The 27,313-nt window shown below is 41.5% G+C and overlaps 1 protein-coding gene across 20 annotated transcripts in view; it reads right to left on the bottom strand.

Annotated features, from left to right (window-relative positions):
* MADD (MAP kinase activating death domain) overlaps positions 1-27,313 on the bottom strand; it is a gene marked incomplete at both ends in the record, with an annotated part of 58,145 nt that overhangs the window by 14,028 nt on the left and 16,804 nt on the right. For 2 of the 20 annotated variants that reach the window (XM_084263931.1, XM_084263933.1), the window contains 17 exons: positions 708-872; positions 956-1,063; positions 2,951-3,061; positions 6,588-6,693; positions 7,745-7,865; positions 8,255-8,317; positions 8,892-9,000; positions 10,634-10,792; positions 13,596-13,679; positions 13,998-14,095; positions 17,095-17,148; positions 20,782-20,988; positions 22,775-22,925; positions 23,096-23,282; positions 24,308-24,410; positions 24,870-24,929; positions 26,828-26,929. In XM_084263931.1, coding sequence (XP_084120057.1) covers positions 708-872; positions 956-1,063; positions 2,951-3,061; positions 6,588-6,693; positions 7,745-7,865; positions 8,255-8,317; positions 8,892-9,000; positions 10,634-10,792; positions 13,596-13,679; positions 13,998-14,095; positions 17,095-17,148; positions 20,782-20,988; positions 22,775-22,925; positions 23,096-23,282; positions 24,308-24,410; positions 24,870-24,929; positions 26,828-26,929 — 1,988 coding nt within the window. The remainder of the gene's footprint in view (positions 1-707; positions 873-955; positions 1,064-2,950; positions 3,062-6,587; positions 6,694-7,744; positions 7,866-8,254; positions 8,318-8,891; positions 9,001-10,633; positions 10,793-13,595; positions 13,680-13,997; positions 14,096-17,094; positions 17,149-20,781; positions 20,989-22,774; positions 22,926-23,095; positions 23,283-24,307; positions 24,411-24,869; positions 24,930-26,827; positions 26,930-27,313) is intronic. The other 18 variants (XM_084263942.1, XM_084263934.1, XM_084263945.1 and 15 more) reach the window with 16 other exon arrangements.

Genomic DNA, 27,313 nt, shown 5'->3' with positions numbered 1-27,313 from the left:
TTGTGTTCCTCCCCTTTGCATTCACACCTGCATTACGCTGATCTGGCCCAGGTAAAATTATTTATTTTTTGAAGCAGAAATCTAATCCCTTTATCTCTCTCACAGATAATAACCTTTTAATACATTACTTGCATTTACAAACCTTTACTTCTTTCTTGTCTACTGGCCATTGTGTAAGAGTAACTAGAGCTTTCTAGTAGATTTAAGGATTTTTCTTTATATTTGCAATTAACCATAAGGAGAAAAAAACAGTTTTCATAATAGTGGATACCACAGGCATAAGAAATGAGTCAAACATATTCTGTCAGTTGGGTTTGCCATTGAAATTGACACAATTAACTCCATTACCAAGACAGCTTTTGGAGCTTTCCCCCCTGAATCTACCCCAATATTTTTACTACCTTTATAAGCCTGCAAGCTTACACAGTATTTAGTAATGCTGATGCTTTCCTTCTTCAAACCAAAAAAACCAAGTAAAAGCCACACACGTAATTACATCCAGCTGTACTACTGGCTTCAGATAAATGGCAGGGCGTGATGCCCACTGCAGATGCCAGTGCTGTTAAACACCCGCTGCAGCTCAGTAACCAGTGCTGGAGACACAACGCGATTTTGTTTCGATTGAAGATGGAATATGACACACCAAAGATTAGCTTGTTCGGTGCAGTCTTCCCTCAGTATTGTGTGTATCAAACAAGAAGCTGTACCTTCTTGGTGTAGAACTTGTTCAGCTGGGTCTCCTGGCCGTTCCTCCGCCAGAGGCACAGCACTTTCGTCTTGGGACAGTAAGTCATGTTGATGAGTTTCTCATACCACCACCGTTCATACACAGTGCCGATGTTGCTTCTCAGCACAATGCAGTCGTCGCATACCTGGGAGCACAACATATTAGATAAACCTTCTAATATCACTCACTGGATGCTAACAGTGGTAGTAATACTATTCCCGCCTCTACCTCCATGAAAAATATGTCTCCTGTCGTGTCTGTCCCAGCATGGACTACAAAGGTTTGCTTCTTGATGTGGCGGCTGCCGCTGGGTCTCACAGGGAGTTCCCGCCCATTCTAGAGAAGGAAGGGAAAAAAAGGAGTCATTAATGAACTCTGAAACCAGGTTCTCCTGACCTACCAAAGAAGTCAGTAGGTGACATTAAAAACACCTTCAAAACGATGAAAGAAAAAATAGGTATTTTTAAAAACAGCTGACTGGAGGTCAATTTTGGACAAAATATTGGCAAGATATTACAGTAAGTTCAGTTTGAACAAGTACAACTGAGTTATCACAGCAAACAGCAACGTTCACGCTGGTACCATGCTCAGTATGGGCTGCTGAGGTGTCTGGGTTCCAGTAACGTTGCCGTTAACCAGTCTGCTTTGTCTCAGTTAATTGTGAGATAGTTTTATGCACAGAAAGGAGGCAAAGTTAAGTGTCAAATGATAAAACACTTTGAAACATTAACTCTAAAGGGCTGTGGGATTTGCACCTAAGAGGTTCTAAACACGGGTATCCACTTATCTCTTATGCAAATACTGTGGATGGAGATCAGTAATGTTGGTGTGAGAAGCAGCCAGAAGAGGGAGTCTTATGGCAGCAGGACAGCCCTGTTTTGGCTAGAGACTTCGGTACAAGCAGACAAATGGCTTCTACACAGAATTTTGAAGACCACGGTGGCCATATTGAGACTTTTTGCTTCATTAGCTGTGAAATTAATATTGAAGTTCACGTTCCTAAATATGCTAATGAGTAAAAAGCAGTACATGCTAAACATAGATGACTGTAGTACTCAACTCTCCACCCACATCTTGCCAATCATAACCCCTGGGAGGGAATGGCTAGCATTTATGTATAAAGGGTACTGCAGAAGTTACCCACATGGAGGGGAGAGAAGAACTTGAAGACCCCAAAGAGGCAGTCGACAGGCTGTGCTCCTCCTCCTCCACCCAACACAGGGACACTCTCTGGTAAGTAACTGCAGTTCCACCCTTTTGGTGAGAATACCCATCCCAGTCATCTATCAGCACAGTTGCAGTAGGTGCATCTATCAATGGCAATCTCAAACTTTTTTCTCTGGCGTTTTAATAAACTTCCCATTTAAACTTTAGCTAAAACTTCAGTTTATGCTTTGCAAAACTGTCTCAGCCCCTTTCAGGGGCTTTGACATGCAGATGTTTACTCTGATACATAGTTGTATATATATAAAAAAAATATAAAATCCTTTAGACATAAACCCTTGACCCAGTCGGGAAGTAAGACTGGACCCAGCCACACCTACACTCCTCTGGGGAGTTTGGAGGGCAGGGGAGTCCTCTCTGAACCGCAGGACACGACAGGAGGGCTGCCCTCAGCTACACATCAGACTCAGACCCTTTACATGACAAGGGCCTAGCTTGCATCCACCACAGGGAGAGCTGTGTTAAAAGCTGGCTAGTTTTACTAACTTCAGTGTTCACCTGAATTCTCAATGAGCATTACAGGATGCAAGGTTCATCCTGCATGGCAGGCTGAGGGGAAACATTCTTGTACAGAAACCAATTGCTACAAGACTTACAGTGACATGGAAACCAACAGAAAACTAAACACTTGTTACAGTCACAGTGGGAAAAAAAGGTTCCTGCCCACAGAAGTGATATTAAGAGAACATTAAGGTTGCACAGAACTGGGGTACCGAACTATCACGTTTATACATTTTTGTATTTTTGGAGTTCTAACTGCAATACAAAGTGTTCTAATTACAGTTAAAACATTCTAATTGTATAATCATAATATTATAAACAGGGTCATAAGATCACAGTCTTTACTTATAAACATGAAAGCAGTATTTAATAATTCAATGTCATTATTTTTAATATTTTAAAATTAGTGTTGCAGAACATTTATAGAAGAATTTTCAGATAATGTTTTTCCTCTGCTGTAGGTCCCACAGGTACATCGCTCATCACTGTTTTACTTACCAGATTAGCAAGCTTGTCTAGAACATCATTTATTTGCTGGCTGTGCACCAGGCCAATATGTGATTTTCCCATCAGACGACGCACCTTTTTCCTAATATCATTCTTGTTCACCTAGAAAGCAGAGAGACACCCAGTTACTTAGTCTTGTCTATTCACAGGCGACAGCTCTTATCTCCCAAAATCAACATAACTTGGTTTCCGTTGCTATGACAGCAAAACTGATCTCCAGCTGTCATGCCAGGGCCTCTTCAGCCCAGCAGCACAAGCAAAAGTTGCACGTACACCACTTCTCCCAGCTACTGGGCAAAGGATACTGCACACCACAAATTTTCTACCTACTCCTGCATAATAGATCAGCAATTCCCCTGCCTTCCATTTCCAACTGCTGACATCAAAAGCCTCAGTTCCCCAGCTTCTCCACCACCTCCTCCACAAAGAGTTGGTTCAGCCAACTGCAGAGCCCTCAAAACAAGGAATGTTAACAAAAAGGCATGACATGGCTTTCATCATCTGTCTCCTGGCCACTACCTTGGGGCTCTAGCAAACACTTCCAGACAGTCCTCAAAGAGCAGCAGGTTCCTGCTGAAAATGAACTACAGGGAAGCTCAGAAGCAACACATTTCTGTGCCAGGTGCCATTTCAAAAGGCTCTTGTGAACATCAGCCAGTGACACTAAGGGCTTCAAAAAGGTACACTCACGCTTCAGTACTGACCTCAAGCTAGACTGCATATTCTTTTTAATCATACTGTGATTATGACCTTGCTGCTGTGAAGCACACAAAATAAACTCAACCAGCTTCCTTCGTTTGGCAAAAATTCTTTGTAGTTCAAATAAAGTACTGTATTTTTCAAGATCCTTTTTCGGTAAAAATAAGCTCTTCTATCCCAAAAGTATCAAGGTGTTGGGTTTGGAAGCTTTTCCCTCCCCTGACAGCTCAGAATTCACCTCTAGTAACAGAAAGCCTTCCAACTTTGTGGTTTCTACTAGAAGTTGCTTGTAAGATGAGATACTTCAGTACAGTCTTTCAGGCCATAAAGTCTTCACATTAACAGCTAAAAAAAAACCCACATGTACAAATAATAAGTACCAAATTCTAGAGCCACACCTTTTATTCCAAAACTGATAATGGCGGGGGGGGAAGGAACCACAATAATGAAAAAACCCTACACCCTACAACCCTTCTTTTGGCCAGTTCTTTGTCATATCCTCACTCCTGTGTGTCTTGAAGATGCACTGAAAGAACTCTCAGATTCACAACTCTCAGATCCCCTATATTCCCTTTTCATCTGTAATGCACAGGCCTGGAGCAGGTCATTTTCAAATGATAATATCCTGTATGCCTCCTTATCCCTTTCCTCCAGGAGATCTGATTATTTTCATCACACCAAAAAACATTCTTCCCCTCTGGGACTAACTACCAACATCTGCCATGAGATGGCCTTTTGGAGCCAGTATTAATTGCTCTCCTCTCTTGCCTCCTGCAAGGGAAGTAATTGCACTGGTTATTATTACTTCTACTTTAAGCAGGGTATGTCCTAATGGTCAAACCCCACCGTCATCTTAGAAGTAAACAATCCAAATAAGCTCAAATCCCATCTCAAAAATTATCTTCACATTCCATTTATGTCAGTGTTTTAGTTTGGCATGGCAAGGTTTGGTGGGGGGGGGGGGAGGTCGTGGGGAGAGTAGGGTGGTGGCAGGGAGCTGCGGGGGTAGCTTCTGTAAGCAGCTGCTAGAAGCTTCCCCTATGCCTGACAGAGCAAATACCAGCTGGCTCCAAGACTGAACCACCACTGGCAAAGGCCATGACTAATCATCATCAACGGTGGTACTGTTTCTGTGATAACATATTTAGGAAGAAAACAAACAAACAAAAAAAGAGCAGCAGGGTTTGGTTTTTAACCACCAGAGAAAGGAGTGAGAAGATGTGAGAAACTGCAGGCACCAAGGTCAGTGAAGAAGCAGGGGGAGGAGGTGGTCCAAGCACCAGAGGAGAGATTCCGCTGCAGCCTGGAGAAGACCATGGTGAGATAGGCTGTCCTATCTCTTCTGTCCCCCTTACAGCTCACAGAAGACGATGGGGAGTAAAGGTTCTACCTGCACTCCGTGAAGGACCCCACACTGGAGCTGGTGGAGACACTTGGAAGGAGGTTGCGGCCCTGTGGGAAGCTGGTGCTTAAACAAGCTCCTGGCAGGACCTGCAACCCATGAAGACAGGACCCCACAACGGAGCAGGTTTGCTGGCAGGACTTCTGACCCTGTGGGAAACCCAGGCTGGAGCAGTCTAGTCCTGAAGGTCTGCACCCCATGGAAGAGCACCACACTGGGGCAGTTCATGAACTGCAGCCCATGGGAAGGACTCATGTTGGAGAAGTTCATGGAGGACTGTCTCCTGTGAGAGGGACCCCACACTGGAGCTGGGGAAGAGCGCGATGAAACCTCCTCCTGAGAAGTGTGATAAATTGACCACAATCCCCATTCCCTGTGTGCTGCTCAGGGGGAGGAGGTAGAGAAATCAGGAATAAACTTGAGCCTGGGAAGAAGGGAGTGGTGGGGGGAGGTGTTTTAAGATATGGTTTTATTTCTCACTATCCTAGCCTGTTTTGATTGGGTAATTAGATTAAATTGATTCCTTGTTGAGTCTGTTTTGCCTGTGATGGTAATTGGTGAGCAATCTCTCCCTGTCCTTATTATGACCCATGAGCCTTTTGTTTTATCTTCTCTCCTCTGTCTAGCTGCAGAGGGGAATGATAGAGCAGCTTTGGTGGGCGTCTGGCCTCCAGTCAGGGTCAAACCACCAGAGTCAGGAAAAAAATTATCTTCTTTCTCTCTCACCACTTGTCCCCCACACCCCGCCCCCCAAAAAAACAAACCCGAAACACCCAAACAAACAAAGCCATACAATAACTTCTTCCACCAGCTGGGTATCAGATTATTATTGATCTACAGAATGATCTCTCACCTCCTCATTTAAATAGTGAAAGTCATCATACTGTCACCTATTCTTATTGCCAAGCTGTTGCACTGGACAGCAGAGTTCAGCAAATCTGTCATCGGTAAAACCACGCACCTAAGCTGGTTCTAAACATGACAAAAATTCTAGAACACAAATTTTCCAGTGACTTTGGGGGAGGATTTGGATTAAAATTATTACTCTACTTCAGGCTAAAAGAAAGATCTTGCTAATGGCCACCTACAGCATTACAGACAGCTGCAGAATGAGAAAAAAGGGCTGCTTATTAGTATCGGTAAATGTCATGTCAAGTTATTGATACTCATATTCATGATCTGGAATTTGGAGCTGTGAGGAAATCAGATTAAAAGATGCTCTCCACCTAATTTATAACCCCAACTCCTAAAACCAAGAATGTCCTCCAGAGTTACTAGTAGAAATAGTAGATTTCTATTTTAAATGCATACCCACGGCACAGAACTGAGTAAACGCACACACAATCTCAAAGGATCTCCAGGTACTGAAGCAGTTTTGTCATTAAGATTAGGAGATGTTTTATAATACTTATATTTCACTGTTCTGAGCTCTGTGAGCAGAGATGCATGATTTCACGACACAACCAACAAAATATACTGCTTAAATCTGAGCAGTGATCTATTCAAAAGAGAAAGAAACAACATCACCTTTATCATAAGCATATATGCAATCATATTATGCAGGAGCGTAGCCAACAAGCGGTCCTCATCATCCTCCAAACGCTTCCGATCGTGTTCTCCCAAGGACAGATACCTGCAAGAAGGGCTAGATCTGAGGCAGCTCAGAGGCATTCTTTATCTCATTCTCTAAAGCACTGGCAAAGGACAGATCGCTATTTGTAAAGCACGCAGCAAACGAAACCTCCAAGCATCAAGCCAAACAGGCACTGCCTAGTAAAACAGCCTCATCGCTATCAAACACTGCCATTAATTATTAACTGGTTGAAGGAGCTGACAGCTGCACAGTGTGGGAAGTTCCCAGTAGCCCAGGGCAGGTTATCCATTCCCTCTTTTTTGCAGCTGCAGCCCCATGACCATTAGAACTGCCCAATGAGGAACATGTAACTCAGCACTAGAGCTTCTGGCCATTAGAGCGCCCCGGCGCTCTCTTTCTCCAGTGAGGTGAGTGGTTTGTTTGAAAAGAAACAGTTTTCAAACTAGTGTTCTGCAACCTACTTATTTAGGCTACCACAGCATGGGCATAGGTGGTACAGCTGAAGAGGAACACAGAGCAGAGGCAAAATAAAAAAAAAAAAAAAAAAAAAGAAGAAACCCCACTGACATCTTAGGAGTCACCTAGTTTTAAGCAACCATGTGGATTATTTCCATGGCAGGTATTATTTTGTTTGCTTTCTTTTAGCTACAAGCTGTAAAGTAAAAACACCTGTAAGTGACCTTGCATTTTGAGAAAGTTCAAACTGCAGTTTCTGAAGACATGTAATTCTTTCACTTCATGTCAGCACACCGGTATCTTTCTTTATCCCAAAATACAGTCATCTTGGCACTGAAATCTCTTGCTTTACCACTAATCTAGTCCATCATACTGTGAGTATACTTACAACACAAATTTCTCTGGGAACACTACCTCTCCACAAGAGTTAAAAAATACATGTCACAGCTGAAGACAGTATTTCAGTAACAGGAGATACCTGCCATCAGAGACAAAAGGCTCTGCTTTGGAACAGTCAGGAACAAGATTTACAAAGTGACAATATCATGTTAATCAGAATTAAGATTTTATTTTATTGTTACTGTTTCATCCCCAGGTGAAACAATGAGGAAAGAGGTCTACTAGAGAACTGTACCTGTCAATCATCTCCTGAGGTCCTTGGTCCATCCCCATTCCTTCTCTTTCTAACATCACAGCATCCAAAAATGCATCTTCCCAGAATTGCATCTGGTCCCACAAAGTTGAACGCTCTTTGCCTATGCAATATATACAAAATTTGAGCATTTATTCAATTTATGCCTGTGAAATAATTCAAGAATAATTCCTGTTCCTTCCCACTCCTTGAAAATACCATAAACCAACACACAATTAATCCTTTCTTTTTAAAAAAAAAAAAGTTACTATTTCAAACACAAGCAATGTCACAACTGAAGAAAAGCGTAAAAGAGAAGACAAAAACTATTTCCTATTCTAATTCACAGCATTATCTTTTCACACCCTTACACAAAATTACCTCTCATCTCTATTCTTTAAGGAGCACATCATCTTCTATATACTGTTTACACAACTCCAAAGAGAGAGGAATAACTCACACAAACACAGGTAATGGCAAACACAGAGAGAAGCGGAAAGAGAAGATTATTACTCATAGAGAAGGTTTCCATTGCAGCATCCTCTAGCTGGTCCCAGACAGATCCTTTATCCCTACCTGCACCATTCCAAGCAGGTAGAAACGATAAATGGAAAGGATGGAAAACACAGGAAGAGAGAGCTCTTTATTAACAGCAAGTCCAGATATAATACATTTCTAAAAAGCCAATATACTCCTACTTCAAGGATACATGTGAAGACCATTAGTACCCTGAATTGGAAGCTCTTTGTTTAATGACTTAAGTTGAAGGATCTTTTTTCAAGATCAGCGACACATTTTAGCCTTCCACACATACCCAAGTAAATTCCTTCTCCCTTGTTTTCAACAGATTAAAGAATTCATATTCATGAGCAGCAAGAGACTTGGACAAACTGTACTTCATACACACACCACCACTCACACCATCTCTTCTCATTCAATCCACCCAGCACATCTGTGGCTTTACTCTGAGTGGCCTAATGCACTCTCCCATTCTACCAGTATGGCAGATGGTAAGAGGTTAAAAACAGTCTGTAATGTAACATAAAAATTCTAGCCTGCCCCAAACACAACTCCACCTGAACTTCAGTCTAGAAGATCCCCTCCCCATAAAAAAAAATTATTTATATATATATATATATATATAGTTTACCCAAAAGTCCTTCATAGAGGTAGACACGTTGGTTCCCATCCTCTGGGCCTCTCCCTGGAGTACTGCCTTTGCTATCCTTCACACTCTGCTTCAGATTGTGAGACTTGGCCTGAAAGTAATACACGATGTGTCAGACACATTAATTCTGCTCCCTGCAGGGCTGTTCCTTGTGTCCACTGTTGTGCCCAGCAGATGCAGTTTGCAAGCTGTACCTCACAGACGCTTCCCGCAAACAATTACAATTACTCTGTCCAAACAGCAAGGTAATGTGCTTTAAACTCCAGAGTCACACAAAGCAAAAAACAGAGACACAGAAATCAACACACAGAGGAAGCAAAATGCTTCCCTGAAGGAAAACTGAGACAAAATAGGCAAAACCCAGACTAAGGGAAAGAACAGTTAAATCTCTTCTATCATCCTCCTTTCAGGCTCATGCAGTACATTTGCCCAAATTCTAACAGTAATTTTCCCACTGTACATGAGAGAGCTGAGCAGCACTGGCATCCTACTGATCATGAGAGAGGAAGAAATACCCAGCCTCCTCAGGACTACACAGAAAATGAACATGCACAAGCAGAGTAAGATTACCTAAACCCTATCTCACACTGAGACTTTACAGGTTTTTCTTTCATTTACTATTCATAAAGGTATGAGGTTAAGCAAGCGACTACATATCATCTCATCTGAAGAACTGTGTGCTGGGACTGGGATAATAAAGCCAGTCCATTTATTTCTCTACCACAAGGTAAATACAGTGCCGTACTTGGTGCTGACCATTCATCATGCACACCAATCATGTTTGTTCTAAACCTGTTGCAAGGACTCTTCAAAATTCCACCAAATAGAAAAATGCAGAAAACTCTGGGTTCAATAAGAAAAACATGTGGCTTTAGTAAATGAGAAGACACACTTGTGCAGCTACATAAGCACACAAGGCAACATAATTTTTACACTTTTAGACTAAGTCTGCAATGAAGCACAAAGATTTTGTTTGTTGCTTAAAATGAGAAGCCTGTAAAGGATTATAAAATAATTAACAGAGTGAGATCAATCTTAAGGCACTGCAAGTTGTTGTCAGATTTGGCTGACAGCTTGATTTAGCCAAATGGAGTATACAATTATTTTCTTGGTAAGATTATGTTAAAGGTCATACACAACAATCAAGGATTTTAAAAACCAAAATAAACAAGCACACCTGGTTTGAGTTTTACTGCATATAGATTTTCCAACTAGGAAAATATAGTTAAAAGTTGTGATTAAACTTCAAATAGAATCAAAGTAGTATTTTAAAGAAACAGAGCAGCTGCTAAACCTACAATTGGCTTGTTCCTTTCCTGCATCAAACAGCTGGTCCTAAGAAACAAGGGAATTCATTCCTCCTCGTTAGCTATGGTGGAACAATGCCCACCGATGTTGTTCTAACTCTTAAGGGCAATTAAACTTCCACTTGGTTGAGAAAAATATTGAATGAGGGGGAATTAAGCCTTGCTAGAGCCTGTAACAAAGTACGAGATGTGGATCTGCTGTTGTCAGAGAACCACGTATTGCACAGGAAACAAAGAAAAGTACATGGATCCACACAAAATCATATCTGTAATATTCCAACGTGGTAAGTCATTGGTGATCAACCTTTAGAACAGAATCAGAGATCTTCTTCCACATCTGCACAGACATTGAAGTGACTACTGTGCAAGAGTTAATTAAAAGATAAAGACTAAAAGGGAAGTCTGCAATGGCCTTACAAAGATAGAGCTTGTAGCAGAGTTTGTCTCAATTTCACTGTCTGACACAGTGCCTCTGGATCCTGTCAAATTGCCACCATTTTCCACACTCGGGCCATCACCAGCATTGCTGCTCAAGTCGCTGTCTGCTCCCAGAGTCTCTCCAGAGCTGTTACTGACCTGTGGAGGAAAAACACAGCCGTTGCCTTCAACTGAGAATGACGCTGCGAGGAAAATTTTACAACATTTCCCTTATGGCACAAAAGAATCACAGAATCATAGAATGGGCTGGGCTGGAAGGGACCCCAAGGATCACAGAGCTCCAACCCCCCTGCCACAGGCAGGGCCACCAGCCTCCAGCCCTGGATCTACACAAGGTTGCCCAGGGCCTCAACCAACCTGGCCTTGAACAGAAGCAGCAGTACAACTAAAGGCCACATTTGCTGTTTCTCCTTCAGTAACATCAAATCCTACTCTGCAGAAAAAAGATGGAGAGAGACTCAAAAAGCCCTTCAGAAAAATCACGGAGCCATTTCAGTTGGAAGGGATCTGTTATGAGCATCTACAGATGAAGTCCACCCGCTCAAGCAGAGTCAGCTAGAATATACTGCTGAGCACCGTGTCAGGTTTTTAAAGTCTCCACAGAATCCACGAACCTGCTACACAAACTGCTCCAGTGTTTGACCCCCAAAGCCTTCTCTTCTCCAGGCTGAAGAGTTCCCAGCTCTCTCAGTCTCTCATCTCATGAAAGACGCTCCAGTTCTTTAACTATCTTCATGGCCCTGAGATGGGCTCACTTCAGTAAGTCCTTCCCTTTTTGTACTGGGGAGCTCAGAACTGGGCATCAAACTCCATCATACACCTCACCAGTGCTGACAGATCACCTCCCTCAACCTGCTGGCAATGCTGTTCCAAATATAGTCCAGAACATCATAGGCCTTTTCTGCTGTGAGGGAGCATTGCTGGCTCATGACCGCCTTGTTGTCCACCAGGATCCCAAGGTCCTTCCCAACAAAGTTATCTTCCAGCTGGTCAGCCCCCAGCATGTACTGGTATCTGGGATTATTCCTCTCCAGATGTAGGATTTGGCATTCCTCTTGTTGAACTTTATAGATTCCTCTGTTCCTGGTTCTCCAGCCTCTTGAATGGTGGCACAATCATCTGATGCACTGGTCACTCTTCCCAGTTTTGTGTTATTGCAAATTTGCTCTGTACCATCATCAGTGCAGATGCTGAACAGCATTGGTCCCAGTACTGACCCCAGGGGTATACCACTAGTGACTTCTCTCCATTGGGACTTTGTGGCATTGATTGCAGTCTGTGCCCAACTGTTCAGCCAGTTTTCAGGCCACCTCACTGTCCACTAACCTATGCCATACTTGGTCAGCTTATCTGTTACAGGAGAGTGTCAAAGATTATTCAGTAGTTGAGGTAAACAACATCTGCTGCTCTTGCTTCATACACCAAGCTAATCGTCTCATTGTAGAAGACCATCAGGTTGGTTAAGCATGCCTACACATGTAAATCCATGATGACTACTCCCTCTTGTCCTTCATGTGTTTGGAAACATTTTACAGGAAGATCTTCTACACCACCTTTCCCAAGGACCGAAGTAAAAGGCTGGTCAGCCTGTAGGTCTCCCCAGATCTTCCTTCTTGCCCTTCTTGAAGAATGGTATTTGCTGTCTTCTGGTCTTCAGGAACCTCTCCTAATCACCATAACTATTCAGAGACAATTGAGAACAAACTTGCAATGGCATCAACCAGTTCCCTCAGCACTTGTGGCAGTAGCACCTCAAGATCCAAGGATTTACGTATATCCAGTTTGTTGATGTGCTGCCTAGCCCAGTCATCCTCTACCAAGAATAAGTCTTTATTTGTTCCATATTTTTCCTCTGGTCTCAAGGGCCTGGGATTCCTGAAGATCAGTTTTACTAGTAAAGACTGAGGCAAAGAATGCCCCAAGTATTTCAGTCTTTTCCATCTGTCACAAGTTCCCCTGCCCCATTCATAAGCAGGTCCACATTTTCCCTAGTCCTTTCTCTTCCTGTTTATGTACTTGTAGAATTCTTTTCCTGTTTCGATTCACATGCCTTGACAGATTCAGCTCTGAGCCTCTATTGGCTTTCCTAACCCTATCCCTGCGAGATGAAACAGCAAATAAACACTTCTCCTCCCGTGTCACCTTTTGTCCACTGATTGTACGCTTCCTTTTTATGTCCAAGTTCAATTAGGAGCTCTCTGCTCACCCAGACAGGCCTCCTGCTGCCTTTGCTTGGTTTCCTACTTCTCGGTACAATTTCTGGGTCCATTAAAGAAAGACAGAGCATTATTCTTCTTACGGGCTGGGAAAATATCACAGGTATGCAGCAGTTTCGATAGAAGAAAAGCCACCATCAACAAACCCCCAGATTCCTTGGGGTTTATCCCTGGAATATGCCACATCTGGTAACACGTGGCAGGGATCAGGCTTATTCTTTTTTACTGACTGCATTCCCACTACCTTTTCCCTCCAGGCCCTCCAGTTGATCAGAAAGCAAGGAGATGTTTTGATATGATTCAAGTGCCTTAAAATAATGCATCGGAGAGTTTGACCTTGTTTTAACGCATCAGGTGATTGGCCTTTTTTGCTCTCTGGTTGTATTTCAGAACTTCTATTCTTCATAGATGGTTTATGCACAACTAGGGCGTATTTATAAATGTATTGCAATTCACCAGTTCCATAAACATACCAAGACATGGGAATATGTATCAACAGCACACCCCATGTGCGAAGGATGCAATCTGCTAACAAAGTGCTAAGGATGTTCTGTCAGACACACGTGCTTCCCACCCACTCCCAGGCTCTGAAGAGACAACTCAGACATACTCACAGACATATATTATGCATATGTGACAGTGTGTAGCTATACCACACAAAATGTAGGCACGAAATGCCCTCCCCCACTCTAACAAGCAGTGAATCACGTCAAGATTTCTCCTACCACTGTGCTGACTTCAGAATCTTGGCTTGTACTTCGGACCATGACTGCTGGTCCTCCGCTGGGAATTGAGTCGAAGTCACTCTTCTGCAATCAAACCATAGAAAGGACATGAAGAAAAGAACATTAGTTTTCATCATAAACAGAGAACATCACTTCCCATCCCTTTGGGGTCTTGAATCACACGCTTTATGCTTCTTTGGTTTATTAAGCCAGCAAATAGTAAACTATTTCATGTCAGAAAGATTACGGGGTCACACAATTGAGACACCAACAGAAGGGGGAAAAAGTTTACTGAATGAGCTTTTCAAGAACTCTCAGTCTGTAGAAGTCATCCCACAAATTAAGCTGTGAATAGAAAAATCCTCTCTCTCACCAGGTAAAGCAAGCATAGGGGCCACTGACCTGGGAACCTGAGGCCAAACTGAGACCGCTGTCTGCACTGATTTGGGATTTCTTCTCATCTGTTTCTCCCAAATCGAGGTGCTTCACTCCTTCTGGTCCTGAACAAAGGAAAAAGGAAATTGTTACTGTACCAAGAATAATCAACATGGCAGAAAGCAGATGATGGACTGAAAGCAGGAACAGTACCAAGAAAACAAATTCGCTTTCTCATTTCTTTGATTATTTAAATTTTTTTTAAATTTTTTTTGTTTAATTTTCCTTGGTACCGTAATCAACAAGGCCAGCAGGACACATCTGCCATTCTTTTCAAACACTCCAAAGGCATAGTCCAGGAGTGTCTATCACTAAACAGTACCTTTGTTAGCCATTCAAGAGAGAGAAGAGGACAGACAAAGGTCAAGTAGCTTCCAGTTACAGTAACACATGCAGAGCAGTTGCCATTCAACTCTAGGAAGCCACTTCCTTTATTCTTAGTAAAATAAAGGGTACTTAGTCATTTACAGTCAGAATCCTTTTTTGAACAGCTGATTTGCTCTAAGACCTGGACTGAGTTTGTTAGGTTGCCCACAGCAACAATCTAGGCAATAGTCAGGCAATATGTGACAAGAAAAACAGCAGCAATTTGTATTACACCAGTAAGAATTTCAAGGAAGAAGCTTGTGTGATGCTGTACTTCACAACATTCCCCAACTACATGAACAAATGGCTCTCCAGAGTTGACAGTCACACAGGTCAGTAGTGAGAGAGGGAATCAGCAAGCCTTAAGTCATGCATTCATTAACCTGCCGATCCAAAAACAAAAAAAAGGGGGGAAAAAAGGATAAAGAACTTTATGTTCAATTTCCCATGCAGTTCTAGAATCGTATCATCTAGTGTCCTCTGATGGCATGGCAGAAGGAAGAGAGAATAATGGAGACGTGGAGCCTGAAAAGAAGTCTGGATAAGCACTGAACCAGGTAAATAACAAGGCAAGAAAAAATGTGTTACAGACTATACACAGAACATCACTACTCTCGGAAAGGGGAAGAGACTGAATGCAACATTTCTGCCATATCCATATCTGCCAACTATTCAGTAACAGGAAGACATGATCTGCAGCTGGAATGTTTCTATTGTACACCCATGACTTAATCCAGTAGCTCTAAGCAAACAGTGCTGCTATCTCTTATAACCACTGACCACAACCACCTGGGAATTATGAACATGTTTGTATTGCATGTCATATTAGAGAGGGTAAGACAGTGAAAAGGAAAGAAAAAGGGAAGGGAGGAGAGAGAGAGAAGGATAATATACAAAGATTTGTGGGAGTGAGTTTGAGATGGTATGTAAACTCATGAATAGCAAAGCCATAAGCGGGCTGTGCAGACCATACTAGCTTACTACTTAACCACCAATTCTCCATGTGAAATGGTTTACAGAAAGTGTTCTTCATTTGGTATAGTATTCTGCCTCTAAATCCAAATGCCCTAGTTACCGCAAATCAAATCAGAGATTCTAACAAAGTACAAACAAAATTTATAAGAGAAGAAAAACAACTAAAAATATCCTTCCTAAGAATTTGGAATCTTATTTTCCACTGAAACGCACATGGCTCACTTCTAGAGGTCTATGTCCACTCATTCAGATGGCCACCGTTTCTAGGTCTGAATAACAATGCAGCAAAAAGGTTTATATCGTATTACTACAGCAAGAACACTAAACTTTAGCTGTGTGTTTCAAGGGGGTTTGGAGTTCCACATCCCAACATATAATTCAGAGATTTTTCTGGCAATGTGATTTTTAAACCCAGGGAAACTGACTGAAGCAGTTCGGGTACTTGACAGCTGTGGACAATATTGCCAACTGAATTCAAGGAGCACAACAATCACAATCACACTGTTGTCACTCTCCCTTTATGGGCACTTAAACCCTCCCTTTCTTTAAGGAGCTTTACTTCTAAAACACCAAAGCCTCCATTTATTCATCCCAATGTAGGCACCTACCTGAAAGGCCCAGTTTGGGAGGGCAGGGGTGTGCCTGCCTTCTGCAGGTGTCATACACACACCCCTACCTCAGCAGAAAGCATTTCAGATTTTAAATACAGTAAGCTGTACTGCAGAGGTGGCCCATTTGTTCCACTTTATCTGATGCTTGCTTGTACTTAACGGAAGTATTTAACTGAGGCTAAAACTAACCTAGCACATCCAGGCTTAGTCAGAATGTCAGGAATTTCCCCCCATCCATCTTCGCTATTAATCCTCCTCAACCTTCAGTCTATAAAAGGGGCATCAGGAAACACCTACCACATCATGGTTATTATAAACTAGTAATTGTTATACCATATGTCCCTATTTACAAGTGATAACCAAAAGGGCAAAACCTTGTACTACACCTGAAGATAATATATATGCAATATTTTATTGAATGTTAAGATTTGTGTAGATTTAGACTAATATTTAGACTCTGCAAACAGCCTCAGACTATTTCACTCCTCCTTTAAGATTGGATATAAAACCAAAATCAGGTCCATGCCTTATTATGAGGCTATTATTTAAGAGCCATCAAGAAATACAATTTTTCACATACACCTTCTCTCTCCCCCTCAAAGGTATTTCTCGTTGCAAACTGCCCATGGTCATAGACTGTTCATGGTTGATACCATGAAAAAATTTGCCATCCCATTGCTTAAAGAACAGAGAAGTCTTCATTCCATTAACAAACAATCAATATATTCATGCCAAAGACTTGTTAAACAAAACTGGTCTTTAATTTTTAAGAAAAGACATGGAATATCTTAAAGACCTTCCATATACATCTGGTATGGTGAGGAGGCAGAATATATGCTTCCCCTTCTATGAAGAAGGCAACATTCAGGGGAGATAAAAAAGAAAAGAAGAAAGAAAAAAAGAGAAAAGACATTTGATCACAATTTCCCCAAGGCAAATGATCTGTTTGGTCTCCTCTATAATGAAGGCTTTCTTGATAGACCTCTGTTCTTGTGGGCATAAAAGCTGTGTGCCATAGATGCAAGCTCACCCTGCACCTGGGGAGTTGGCAGTTATGGGGAGGCTGGAGGAGTCAGTTTCTATGTTTGTTTGTTTTTTTTAAATTTCCTTACTCGTTTTTTCCAAAGATTTTTGCTTTTTCACTTCCTGGTGCTTGTTCCACAATTCTACCCAAGATGCATTGAAAGCAGGAGAGAAAGAGAAAGAGTCAGCAGCTGGTCAGACAGGTGAAAATGTGGAAAAAAATTACTGCAACAAAAATCCCACCCCCTTCATCTCAAAAAAAACCCGAAAAAAGAAAAAACAAAAAGAAAAAGCAAAAGCAGAAATTTACAACAACTACTGAGAGGTTAATTAACACCACTTTACAAGAAATCAATGTTAGGAGTCAAGCACTGCATCATCTCTCTTACAAAATTCAAGCTTTAGAGATGACATCATACAGTGAACTCACTAAGGGGGAAAAAAGCCATTATGAACACACACAATGCAGTTAATCCCCTTTCCTGAGAAAGGCCCTTAAGACTGTCAGGTATTTATTCCTCCAAAACACAGGCATCACAGAAGCTCAACGAACCGGAACATTTCAGTGTCTCTAGTTTGTGTCATTGAAAGGAAAAAGGCACAAAACCAGCAGCAGCAATTCCAAGAAAATGCAAACCATAGGTTAACACAATATTTAAGGGTAAACTTTGGGATAAGTTTTGAGTACCACAGGTTACTGAGAGCATTCTCAAGAAATGCTAAGCCCTGACTATCTACCAGTCCTACATGCACAAAGCTGAGCTTCTCTGCTTCCCCTCGTTCCTATTTGGGTATAAAGAATGGAGAATAGGGAAGAAGAAGAAGAAGAAAAGAGCAAGGTATCAGCTGTGCTTAGTGCCAACTTCTAAATTTCCAATCAGGTCCCAGCACTCCAATCAAGTCAAGGAATTCCATAAGCAAATCCAATGCAGAGAAAAGGAAAGAACCCTGAAGTCTGCATACACTCGTTTCATTTTAGCCCTGAGAAGAAATAATGAGGCTCTTGAAGCACTTTTTCATCACACACATTCTTTGACCCTCTGAAATGCAGTCATCTTTTCTGCTCAGAAATATCAGCTCATTCCAGCTGCTGGCCCAATGGCTGAAGGAAACACTATAAGCTGACGTGCTGAACTGACTGAATGCTGGGCACTGTCCTCTCTCACCAGGAGAGTTAAAGCTGGGAATGCTACAGAGGAAGATATTTTTAGGAAAGCAGCAAAGGGGAAAAAAAGTATAATGTTCTTCTACTGTTCTTCAAGGAATCTTGCTGAGTAACTAAAAAGGCTATTTGAAGTGTGTCAGAAACCCATACCACATTGTAAGTAGCAGAAACTGGGGCAAGGCAGGCTCTCAAAGAGCTCTATTTAGAAAAAGTCTAGTGAAAAATAAAAAAGGATAGTGTATGACTATGGAGGAAGGCTTCCAAGCACTTTCACTAAAAGTATCAGGAGCAAGGCAAATGTACCAAGGGAGAAAATGCTAGAGACAGCTGCTAGCCAACTGATTTCTGTATCTGCTTCATGATTGATGGATGTTCCTTCAACTTTCGTAAGTACAGAGATGGATAAGGTAAATTTGCTTATGGATCCAAACAGCATCCTATAGGCTTATCTAGCTGAGCACACACTGACAGAGATAACAATGCTTTTAAGATATACTGAATTTGTTTGTTAAAGAGCTTTGAAAACCTTTTCTGTTTCAAAAAACTGTTAAAATAAAGTGACCTGCCAGCATTATCTATGTGCCAGCACTTAAAAAGTAGTAATGGAAACTGTGGTAATTACTGGCATTTTCATTGACAGTTACTGCAAGTATGCAATAAAAATCAAACTAACCACTAATGTAAAAGGAGCAACTATTAACTATCAACCTTAAAGCCACCTGTGTCCTAACAAAACGGCCATTACAGGTAATGACCTGGAAGAAAAGAACCCAAGAAATAAGCAAATAATTGGTGACTGTTTAGAAAACAATGTATCAGAAGCATCATCTTCACAATGACTTTCCTAGCAATCAGGTATTAAAGCACAGCAAAGATCAATCCCCAGCTGATAAAAATCCATCACTTCACCTCAGAAATAAGAATTTTTAATACCATCAGCCCTTCTGACTACAAGGGAACATCATACATACTTCAGAGAGACACAAGAAATGATAAACTTTCTGAAAAGTGAAGAAGAAAAGGAGGCCAAGCAGGAAGACACCACTCTGAACTTTGAAAAACTGTGAAGCTCCTGGTCATTGTTCCTGTAGTACAAGAACACTGCACGCATTCAGCTACCACACCTCTGTATCTCAGAGATGCAGTTTAATCACCATACTAACACATGCTTTATGTGTGGCTATTACAAACGGTGCCATACATAGTTTTACTCCATCCTGCTAATGGCTTCCATTCTGGTATGCCTCTTGTAACTAGGTCAAAAAAGTTAGCAGCCCAACCTGTACTTTGTCTATACAATATCAAGAGTAAATTTACATATCTGCAACCTGATGCTGTAAGTACCTTCCAAACTTTGTGGAATATGGAACTGGTGAGGTTCAGAGGGACCTCTTTATATCACTAATCAAACCTCCCTGCTCAAAGCTAGGTCACCAAGAACACATTGCTGTGTCTGGTCAGATGTTTGCTATCTCCACAGGTGGAGAATCCACAACCCTTCCTGGCAACCTGTTCCTCCTGTGTTGGATCATCTTCACATAAAACCATTTTCTTCTCACTTTTAAATAAAATTTTTTACAAACACTTTGTTATCTCAGCAACACATAAATGTTTGTCAAATGCTTTTTCCCCTAAAGAAGTCAGTTCGAATGAGAAAGTCTGTGTTTCACCACAGAAGTTATTTCAGCCTAGCTATGACTAACTCTGGTCCTGTATAGCCAAAGTATTGCATTATACTGGTGCTTCCATATCAGAACATAAAGGAAGTATAATAGCTGAGCAGCTGTACATTATCTTCCTATAACATAAGGGAAAATCCCTTCTAGATCTCAAGTCAGATGAGCAGAGACACTACATGAATTTACAGCCATTTCTTAGAGACTGGCTTGCATACTAGTTATGGTTCTCCATGACAGACAAAACCACCAGTTCCTGCAGTCTACAGCAGGTTGCATTCAACCTGTATGTTTCTTTTCCCCTAAAAAATGACAATAATCCGTAAAGCCGTTTTTTAGATGAAACAATTTAAACCCTACCTCTTTTTCTCAGATAAGAAATTAGACTGGGAAGATTTCCAATGACTAGCCTAGCAGATGCTGTTTAAGACAGCACACGTTCTATTTGCCATTGCATGGAAAGAAGATCCATCAGTCCCACTCGCTGAAACTGTAACACCACAACTAAAATACTTTTAGCCATTTTTATTATTAGCAATTCAGCATGTCCCAACTTCTATCAGGATGCAATCTAGATAATCCCATGTAGTCAGCAATAACTAGAAAACTTTGGGTTCGTGTAGTCCCTTCCACAATACTGCTGGCCCTGTTTTACTTTTGCCACTTTCTGTTGCATCAGTCACAGAGCAAAAAATAAACCTGTCTGAAATGTAGTGGAATTCAGAAAAAAGATTAGGAAGCCCCTGGGAGAAAACTGCCCTGAATAGTTTATCTAAGAGTAGAGTGAAAACACATATGATTGTTCCTTGTGATCCAAGGTGTATATGAAGCATGTTACAGCAGCAATGTAGTGTGTTAAAATGGAGAGAATGCAATTAGAACCTAATGCCCAAACAGAAGGCCCTCCTGCACTTCACATGCACCTCAATACACACCAATGGAAGCAATAAAATTTTCCTCCTTTAGACTCCTTGTGTCAAACTCCCTCGGCCCTTTGCCTGCAGGGCTCGGTGCCTTTGGCATCAGCTGAGGTACCGGCAGCTGCATTGCAGGTTTTGGCTCCACTCTTGGGGATGATGCAAGATCTTTGCCAACTGGAGTGACAGATCCATCCGTGGGACTTCGTTTCCTCTTTTCTGGTTCTTTAAAGGAAAAAAGAAAAAAACAAAACCACAAAGACAGTGTTGGGGGAAAATAAACCAACAAAACAGCCACAACGCAAAAGGAAATGAGAGCAGGAAAAGGAAGATGAGACAGGTGGTCTGACCTAAATCATTAAGCCTGGCACTGAAACAGCTCAGTCCCGTATTTGTTCCCACAGGTCACCGTGGCTTGCAGAAAGTCTGACACACTGGTGGAAACAGTAAAGAGGCAGGGTGCTGGTTTTGGGATACTGAAATTCTCACCTTCCTGTATATCTGAAACCTATGAATCTTCTTTGACCCCACACCTGTATTATCTCCTCTGCAAAGCTGTGCAAAATCAAAGAACTCTGCCTAAACTATCATGATTATCACTTCTAGAATATAAGGAAGCTCCTCTCCCAGTCAAAAGATGACAAATAAAATCATCTTTGATGTGGAACACTAAATGAAACTTCAGTTACCTCACCTAACCCTATCAGCTTTAGCTCTTCCATCATTCTCCAAGACGTCATATCATCATATGTCCCCAAAGGCAGTTTGTATTATTTTTCTATCTCAAACTCCATAGTTTGAATTATAGCAAAACTTTCAGAAAAGAGTAATTAAAATTAGGTTTTCCATAAAGAACCTCCTGCAATCCTGCACAAACTGTTGAGATAGCTGACGAAGCCAATAGTCAAAATTTCAGATCTAAATTTCTCGTACGAGACCCTGTGATACCTTTATCCAGTAGATTAAAAATTCTGCTATCAGCAACACCTTTCCATTTAGATAATAATTGAAAGCAATCAACACCTAACACTGTCAGACTGAACACTTCCATCTTTCAGAGCACAGTTCCTTGTAGGCTTTAAAAGTTTATATCAAGTTGTCATCTATTGTGACCACAATTAATTTACTGGATAAATTCTACTTACTATCAAATTACGGTTTCTCGCACTATATTATTAAAACTTCACTCTAAAGCCAGTGAGTTTCACATCAGCCAATAATTTTGCTTAGAAGTATCAGAGTAAAAGGCTTATTATTATCACAATCAACCTAGTCCCCAAATTCAGGACTGTTACACCAACACACCATTGCCAGCCTTCCTTGCCTTCCTCAGTGACTGGAAATGAACACCTACAACCCTAAGAGCATCTAAGCTAACTCAAAATCCCTGATGCAAGTCACCCAGAACACCAACTATAAAGCTGTTGAGTAAATGTTACTCCTCTGGCTATTAAGCAGAGATGTAGCTTTTCGTCATTTTTTGCTCTTTCTCCTTAACGGATGCATTTTCTTACGTTGAATTAACAATCAGGTTTTAAGGAAAAGAAGAAAAATAAGAGTTTTTTCAGACTTTCCTCTCCAAGAGTACTCAGTGATAGAAGTATCATTGTGTAACACAAGGTGGTCGGTGAGGGGCAAGCCTTGTATGCTTCCACGTTAGAAGTATCTCCTTCCCTATTCAGATTGTCTGCCCTAACTTGCAAAGACTGCGGTTGGGATAGTGTTAGCTGAAGATCACCCCTCTCAGAACTTCTACTTCATCTCTAAAAAGTCCTAGGTTTTTCATTTTCAATCAAATATCAGTTGTGTGTTATTTTGCTTTGGTCCAGTTACAGGTGTGCAAGAGAATGGTTTCAAGCTTCATAAGGTTTCAGTAATGATGGCACAGTTCTCACCTATTTTGAAAGCGTTATAACCCCCCTCAGACATCAGAAGCCACAGAAAAGATACCTTCACAAAAGAAACCTCGTTTGGTTCATGAACACTGTATTCTCATAAACATTTTTCTTACCTTTGTTGTAATAGTGAGTATGTGCTATCTCTAGCAGGCCAAAAACACTGGCCATGCCTCCCAGGCCAGCATTTGCATATGACTGCTCCAAGCTCAACACGGTGCACTTGAGCAAGTCCAGCATGCCTTTGTAAACCTTGCGGCTGATCTCCTGCAATGAAAACCCTGTTAGTGTCACTATTTCAGAAGCAAGAAAGCTCAAGAATATAATTACAAAATTGCTGTAGCATCAGCTTTTAGGAGGTAATTTAACAGAAGCTTCCTATGAATCGAGCCTCAGCACAAACCAAGTATGAGGACCCTACTGAGTTCAGCACTGACCACATCCTGGATGACATCTTGTCGAGCATCTTCTTCTGACTGGATGGTGCGGTTCAGCTTGCTTAGCACAAAGACACGGAGCTGCTCGCTCTCCAGCAGACGTCGGACTCTCTTCATGTTCAGCCAGCCAACACCTTGCCCATCAAGAACATTGTGTACCACCTCCTTCAGGAACTGCTGGTTCTCACTGACAAGAGGAAGCAGCAAAGATTAAGCTCTCTGTGTGCATCTCTGCTTGTGTGGAAAGCGATATGGCCAGGACACACGCAGAAACACGTTTCCCATCACAGGTAAGTTTGCAAGAAAGAAAAAGGTCTAACAGAGCTACGCCTGCTGCTAGCTGCACATAGCCCAAGCTGTGTTCTGTAGCTATAGAATCAAATATTTTGTCTGTTATTTCCAATAATAAGCTATAATCTAGCTACCACTCAGGACCTTTAGCTACCTTTAGTCCTACATCACTGGACTCCTCAGAACCTGTAGGAATCCTCTATGCCACAACCTTCTCACACAGTCACCTTGTCTGACCTGCAGGCTCTCCTTGAAAGAGGAAGCCCAGCACTATCAATAGCATCGATGCAGCAGCCTTGTCACATGTTTTTTTCAGCGTGACTTGCCACAAGGGAAGAACTGGTAAGAAGGGAACACTCCTGTGTAACCTGCTGCAGACCCGTCTGAACTGCAGTTCCTGTTCTTGCTTGCCTCCCAACTCCAACAACTCAAAGTAATTTCACTTTACCCATGACTGCCACATAAAGAGAGAACAAAGCGCAAGTCAGGTAACGTTTACTTGTTCTATTCTCAGACTCCTCTCAAGACTTCTAAAAGCACTTCACATGAATTCATGGAATCAAGCTTCTTTATATGACATGGCTGAACCCTGGCATGATGCATTAAAACTCCAATGGCCAGACTACCTTGTTCAGAACAGACTCAATGACAAAGAATAAATACTGAGTTAACGTAGGGACTTTGAATTTTCTGGATCCCAGACAGAACAAGAACACATTTCAGAGTACAGAAAAATATTTATGTGCACTATTAGCTGTAAGACCATCCATACCAAATCTTCTTGAACAATAGTATGTGCAAGAGTAGGGCTGCAGAAAAGTACCATTTTGTTTTCAACAGCTAGACTTCTGAGAAAACATTGGCCAAGTATGAGACCATTCTAACACCACTTTTTACCCAAAAAGCAATGAAAAACATTACCTGGAATTGCTAGTTCGACCCTGAGGTGATGGAGATTCTCTCTTCACTGTTGGGCTGTGCTTAATGACTGAAGACTTTTGATCCACAAGGGCTCGTCTGTTTCCTAAACAGGAGAGGAAACAGGATGGAGGGAAGGGGTGGAAGGAAAATAGTCTGATCCCAGGGCAGTAACAAGCAACGTAAAGGTTGGCTAACACACCTATTCAGATTACAGGTTACAGACTTCAAACAAAATGGAAACTCCAGAAAAGCAGCAGCGTGTATCATATTCTAGCATCACACATCGGCAGAAAACAGTAATGGGAGTAATGCAGAGAGAAAAAGAGGATATGATAATGGGAGCAGGAGGTGAAAGGCAGGAAAAGTTTGGCTACTCTGCATGCAGTTCCACAACAAGAACCATCTTCAAATTAGTCACTATATGTAAAAGCATAATGCATTGGGGGTGACTAGTATAGATCATGTGGTACTGGTTACCCAGTGAGAAAGGTAGCCCAAAGTCAGGCATAGGGAATGCTGGAAATTGTTATATCATGCACAGCTCATGCTGTAGGGAACCCACCTTCATTGCTTACTGGGCCAGCTTCAGTAATAATCTCCATTATAGTATTTAACCCAAATACTGGGACACAAAATATACAATTAGTAGTGTACTACAATATCTACGCTCCCCATCATCAGCATCAAAAGAATCCAACTACCAGCTTCTTCCCAGCCCTCCCTCAAAACAAAACCCCAATGGCGTTAGAGCAGGAAGGATGCTTGAAAGCCCAAGACAACAAGGGCCAGTGTAATTAATCTTAGATAGTGCTTGACTTGAAATTTGGTATCCTGGAACCGATGTATTGAATCTTCAAGGACACTACTTGCACATACTGTATTTCAAGGGCACTATCAAAAACATCCATATTGCTGAGGAAAAAGTATCAATGGATGTGCATGAAATAAAAATTAAAAAGGAAGATGAAAAGTGGTCAAACAGCAGCAATGAGATGGAGTCCCAGCATCATCTCCCATTACAGTTAGAAACACAGGGTACCACAGACACTTGGTAAGAACAAGTTTATGCAGCAATTTTATACCTGTACAAGAGACATAAACATTTAAAAAACAGTGAAGTGCTCAGTGGGAATCCCAGTGAGCCAGCATGCACATGTAAATGAACACAAACACACGCACACACACACACACTTGCACATGCATAAACCAGACTGAGCTACTCCATGGAAATCCCATCCTCATATCTGCATAGTAACATTAAAGGCCCTACAGGATTACAACAGTCAAGAAAAGAACACCAAAGTGCAGAAGATGAGGTGCAAAGCATGAACGTGGAATGGCAAACCCCATCACTGTTTTCTTCCAATGCATGGAATCAGTCATTAAGTTTACCCATGGCAATAACCCTGACATGAAGCATGTTTCTTATCCAGTACAATTGGACACGAAAACATAACCAACTGGTAAAAGGTTGTCAAAAACAGCTGTGCAGAGTCTCTGCTAGTGTTTTCACCATACCAGTCCCGTTCCTCTTCATTTTACACACAGGGAATGATTACTTGTCTCAAAAACAAAGTCCAAAGCAGAAACACAAAAACTAGCTTTTGGCCTTTGTTTCTACAAGGTCAAAGGTCAGCAAAACATCATACCAACCTTCATCCACATCCCTTCCCAATTCCAGATTAAAGTAATCTTTACCGATGAAAATGATGAGGAGGAAAAAAATAAATGAAAAAACCAACATATTAAAACAAAAGCAGTAAGTTCTAATCAGAATAACTCAGAAGGCAAAATAAAACCCTTCCTCAGTTTAACAACTGAAAAGGTCTGACCGCTAAGACATCAGCTCATTCTCAGTCACCCTGCTGTTAAGGAATCTGGTACTAGGACGACCACGCTGCCTAACTCCCCAAGGGAGAGGGTCATTTTTCTAGTGCCCATTCAGATATGTTATCTAATGATACCACAGACAGACAGATGTTCCAGTGAAAAGACTTAAGTTAGGGATCAATCTTCACTCTGAATGAGCTTCAGCATTGTTGTAATTTGATTCTGATCAGAAATTTCCTATTTTTGAACAAAAACGCCTTCTGAACCCCACGTTAACTGCCATCTCCATGGGAGGTTAACATTATCCTGACTTAGAAATGCAGCATCATTGCTCTGCGAAGTTCCCTAAGGCTAATCGTGAAGATAGCAGCAGTACTGAAGTAGGACCTACCTCTTGGTTACCATTCTTTACACTAAGTATTTAAAAATAAAACAGCATACAAAGCAAAACCAACATTCACAGTCTATCCTGTAACAGAAGCTAGACTAGTCAGTCTCCCATCCTAACACAGCCCAGCTGATGGGACAAAGCCTGACTCAGAAACATCAAGATGATTTACTGCCTTGATACTAAAGATAGATACTACCCAAAACTATGTCACCCCCAGGATTCCTGTTAGGGGTAAGGCCTCAGACTGCCAAGTCACAAGAACTGTAAAGGCTGTAGAAGACAAAGGGAAAAATGATTACCTTTCAGGCTGGGAAAGGGAGTATTCTTGTCTCTCCCAACTTTGGTTGGCAGGGCTAAGTTGGACAGACTGAAACTTGTGCTGTGGTTCCTGTACAGGCTGCCTGTGACAGAAAAAGAAAACAGTTAAATGCCTAAAGCTCACTGCACACACCCAAGCTTCCTGTAATTCACCTTTTTACTCCAAATCCTTAATGAGTAAATTCTTTATTACCCAAAAGTCTCACAAGCGTAACATGATCTTACTGGCATCGTAATGACATCTGTAACCAGGTTATTCTAAGTTCTACACAAAGGTAATTCTTGGCTTTTGTATTACAATCATTGCTGTTGTATCATTAAACTTTAAATGGAACAGCAATATTCACCAGACTCTCTGCACTTCAACCATCCTGTCAGCTGTGTGTTTTAGTTGTATTTAGGAGCAAATGAATGGTGGAAGCCATGTGAGAAAAAAGGATGATGGAAGACCTCCAACATATGCTAAT

The sequence above is a fragment of the Gallinula chloropus genome, assembly GCF_964237585.1.
Source record: "Gallinula chloropus genome assembly, chromosome: 4".
In the NCBI taxonomy this organism is placed as follows: domain Eukaryota; kingdom Metazoa; phylum Chordata; class Aves; order Gruiformes; family Rallidae; genus Gallinula; species Gallinula chloropus.
Note: the sequence above shows the minus strand (reverse complement) of the source record. Positions and strands in the feature narration are given on the sequence as shown.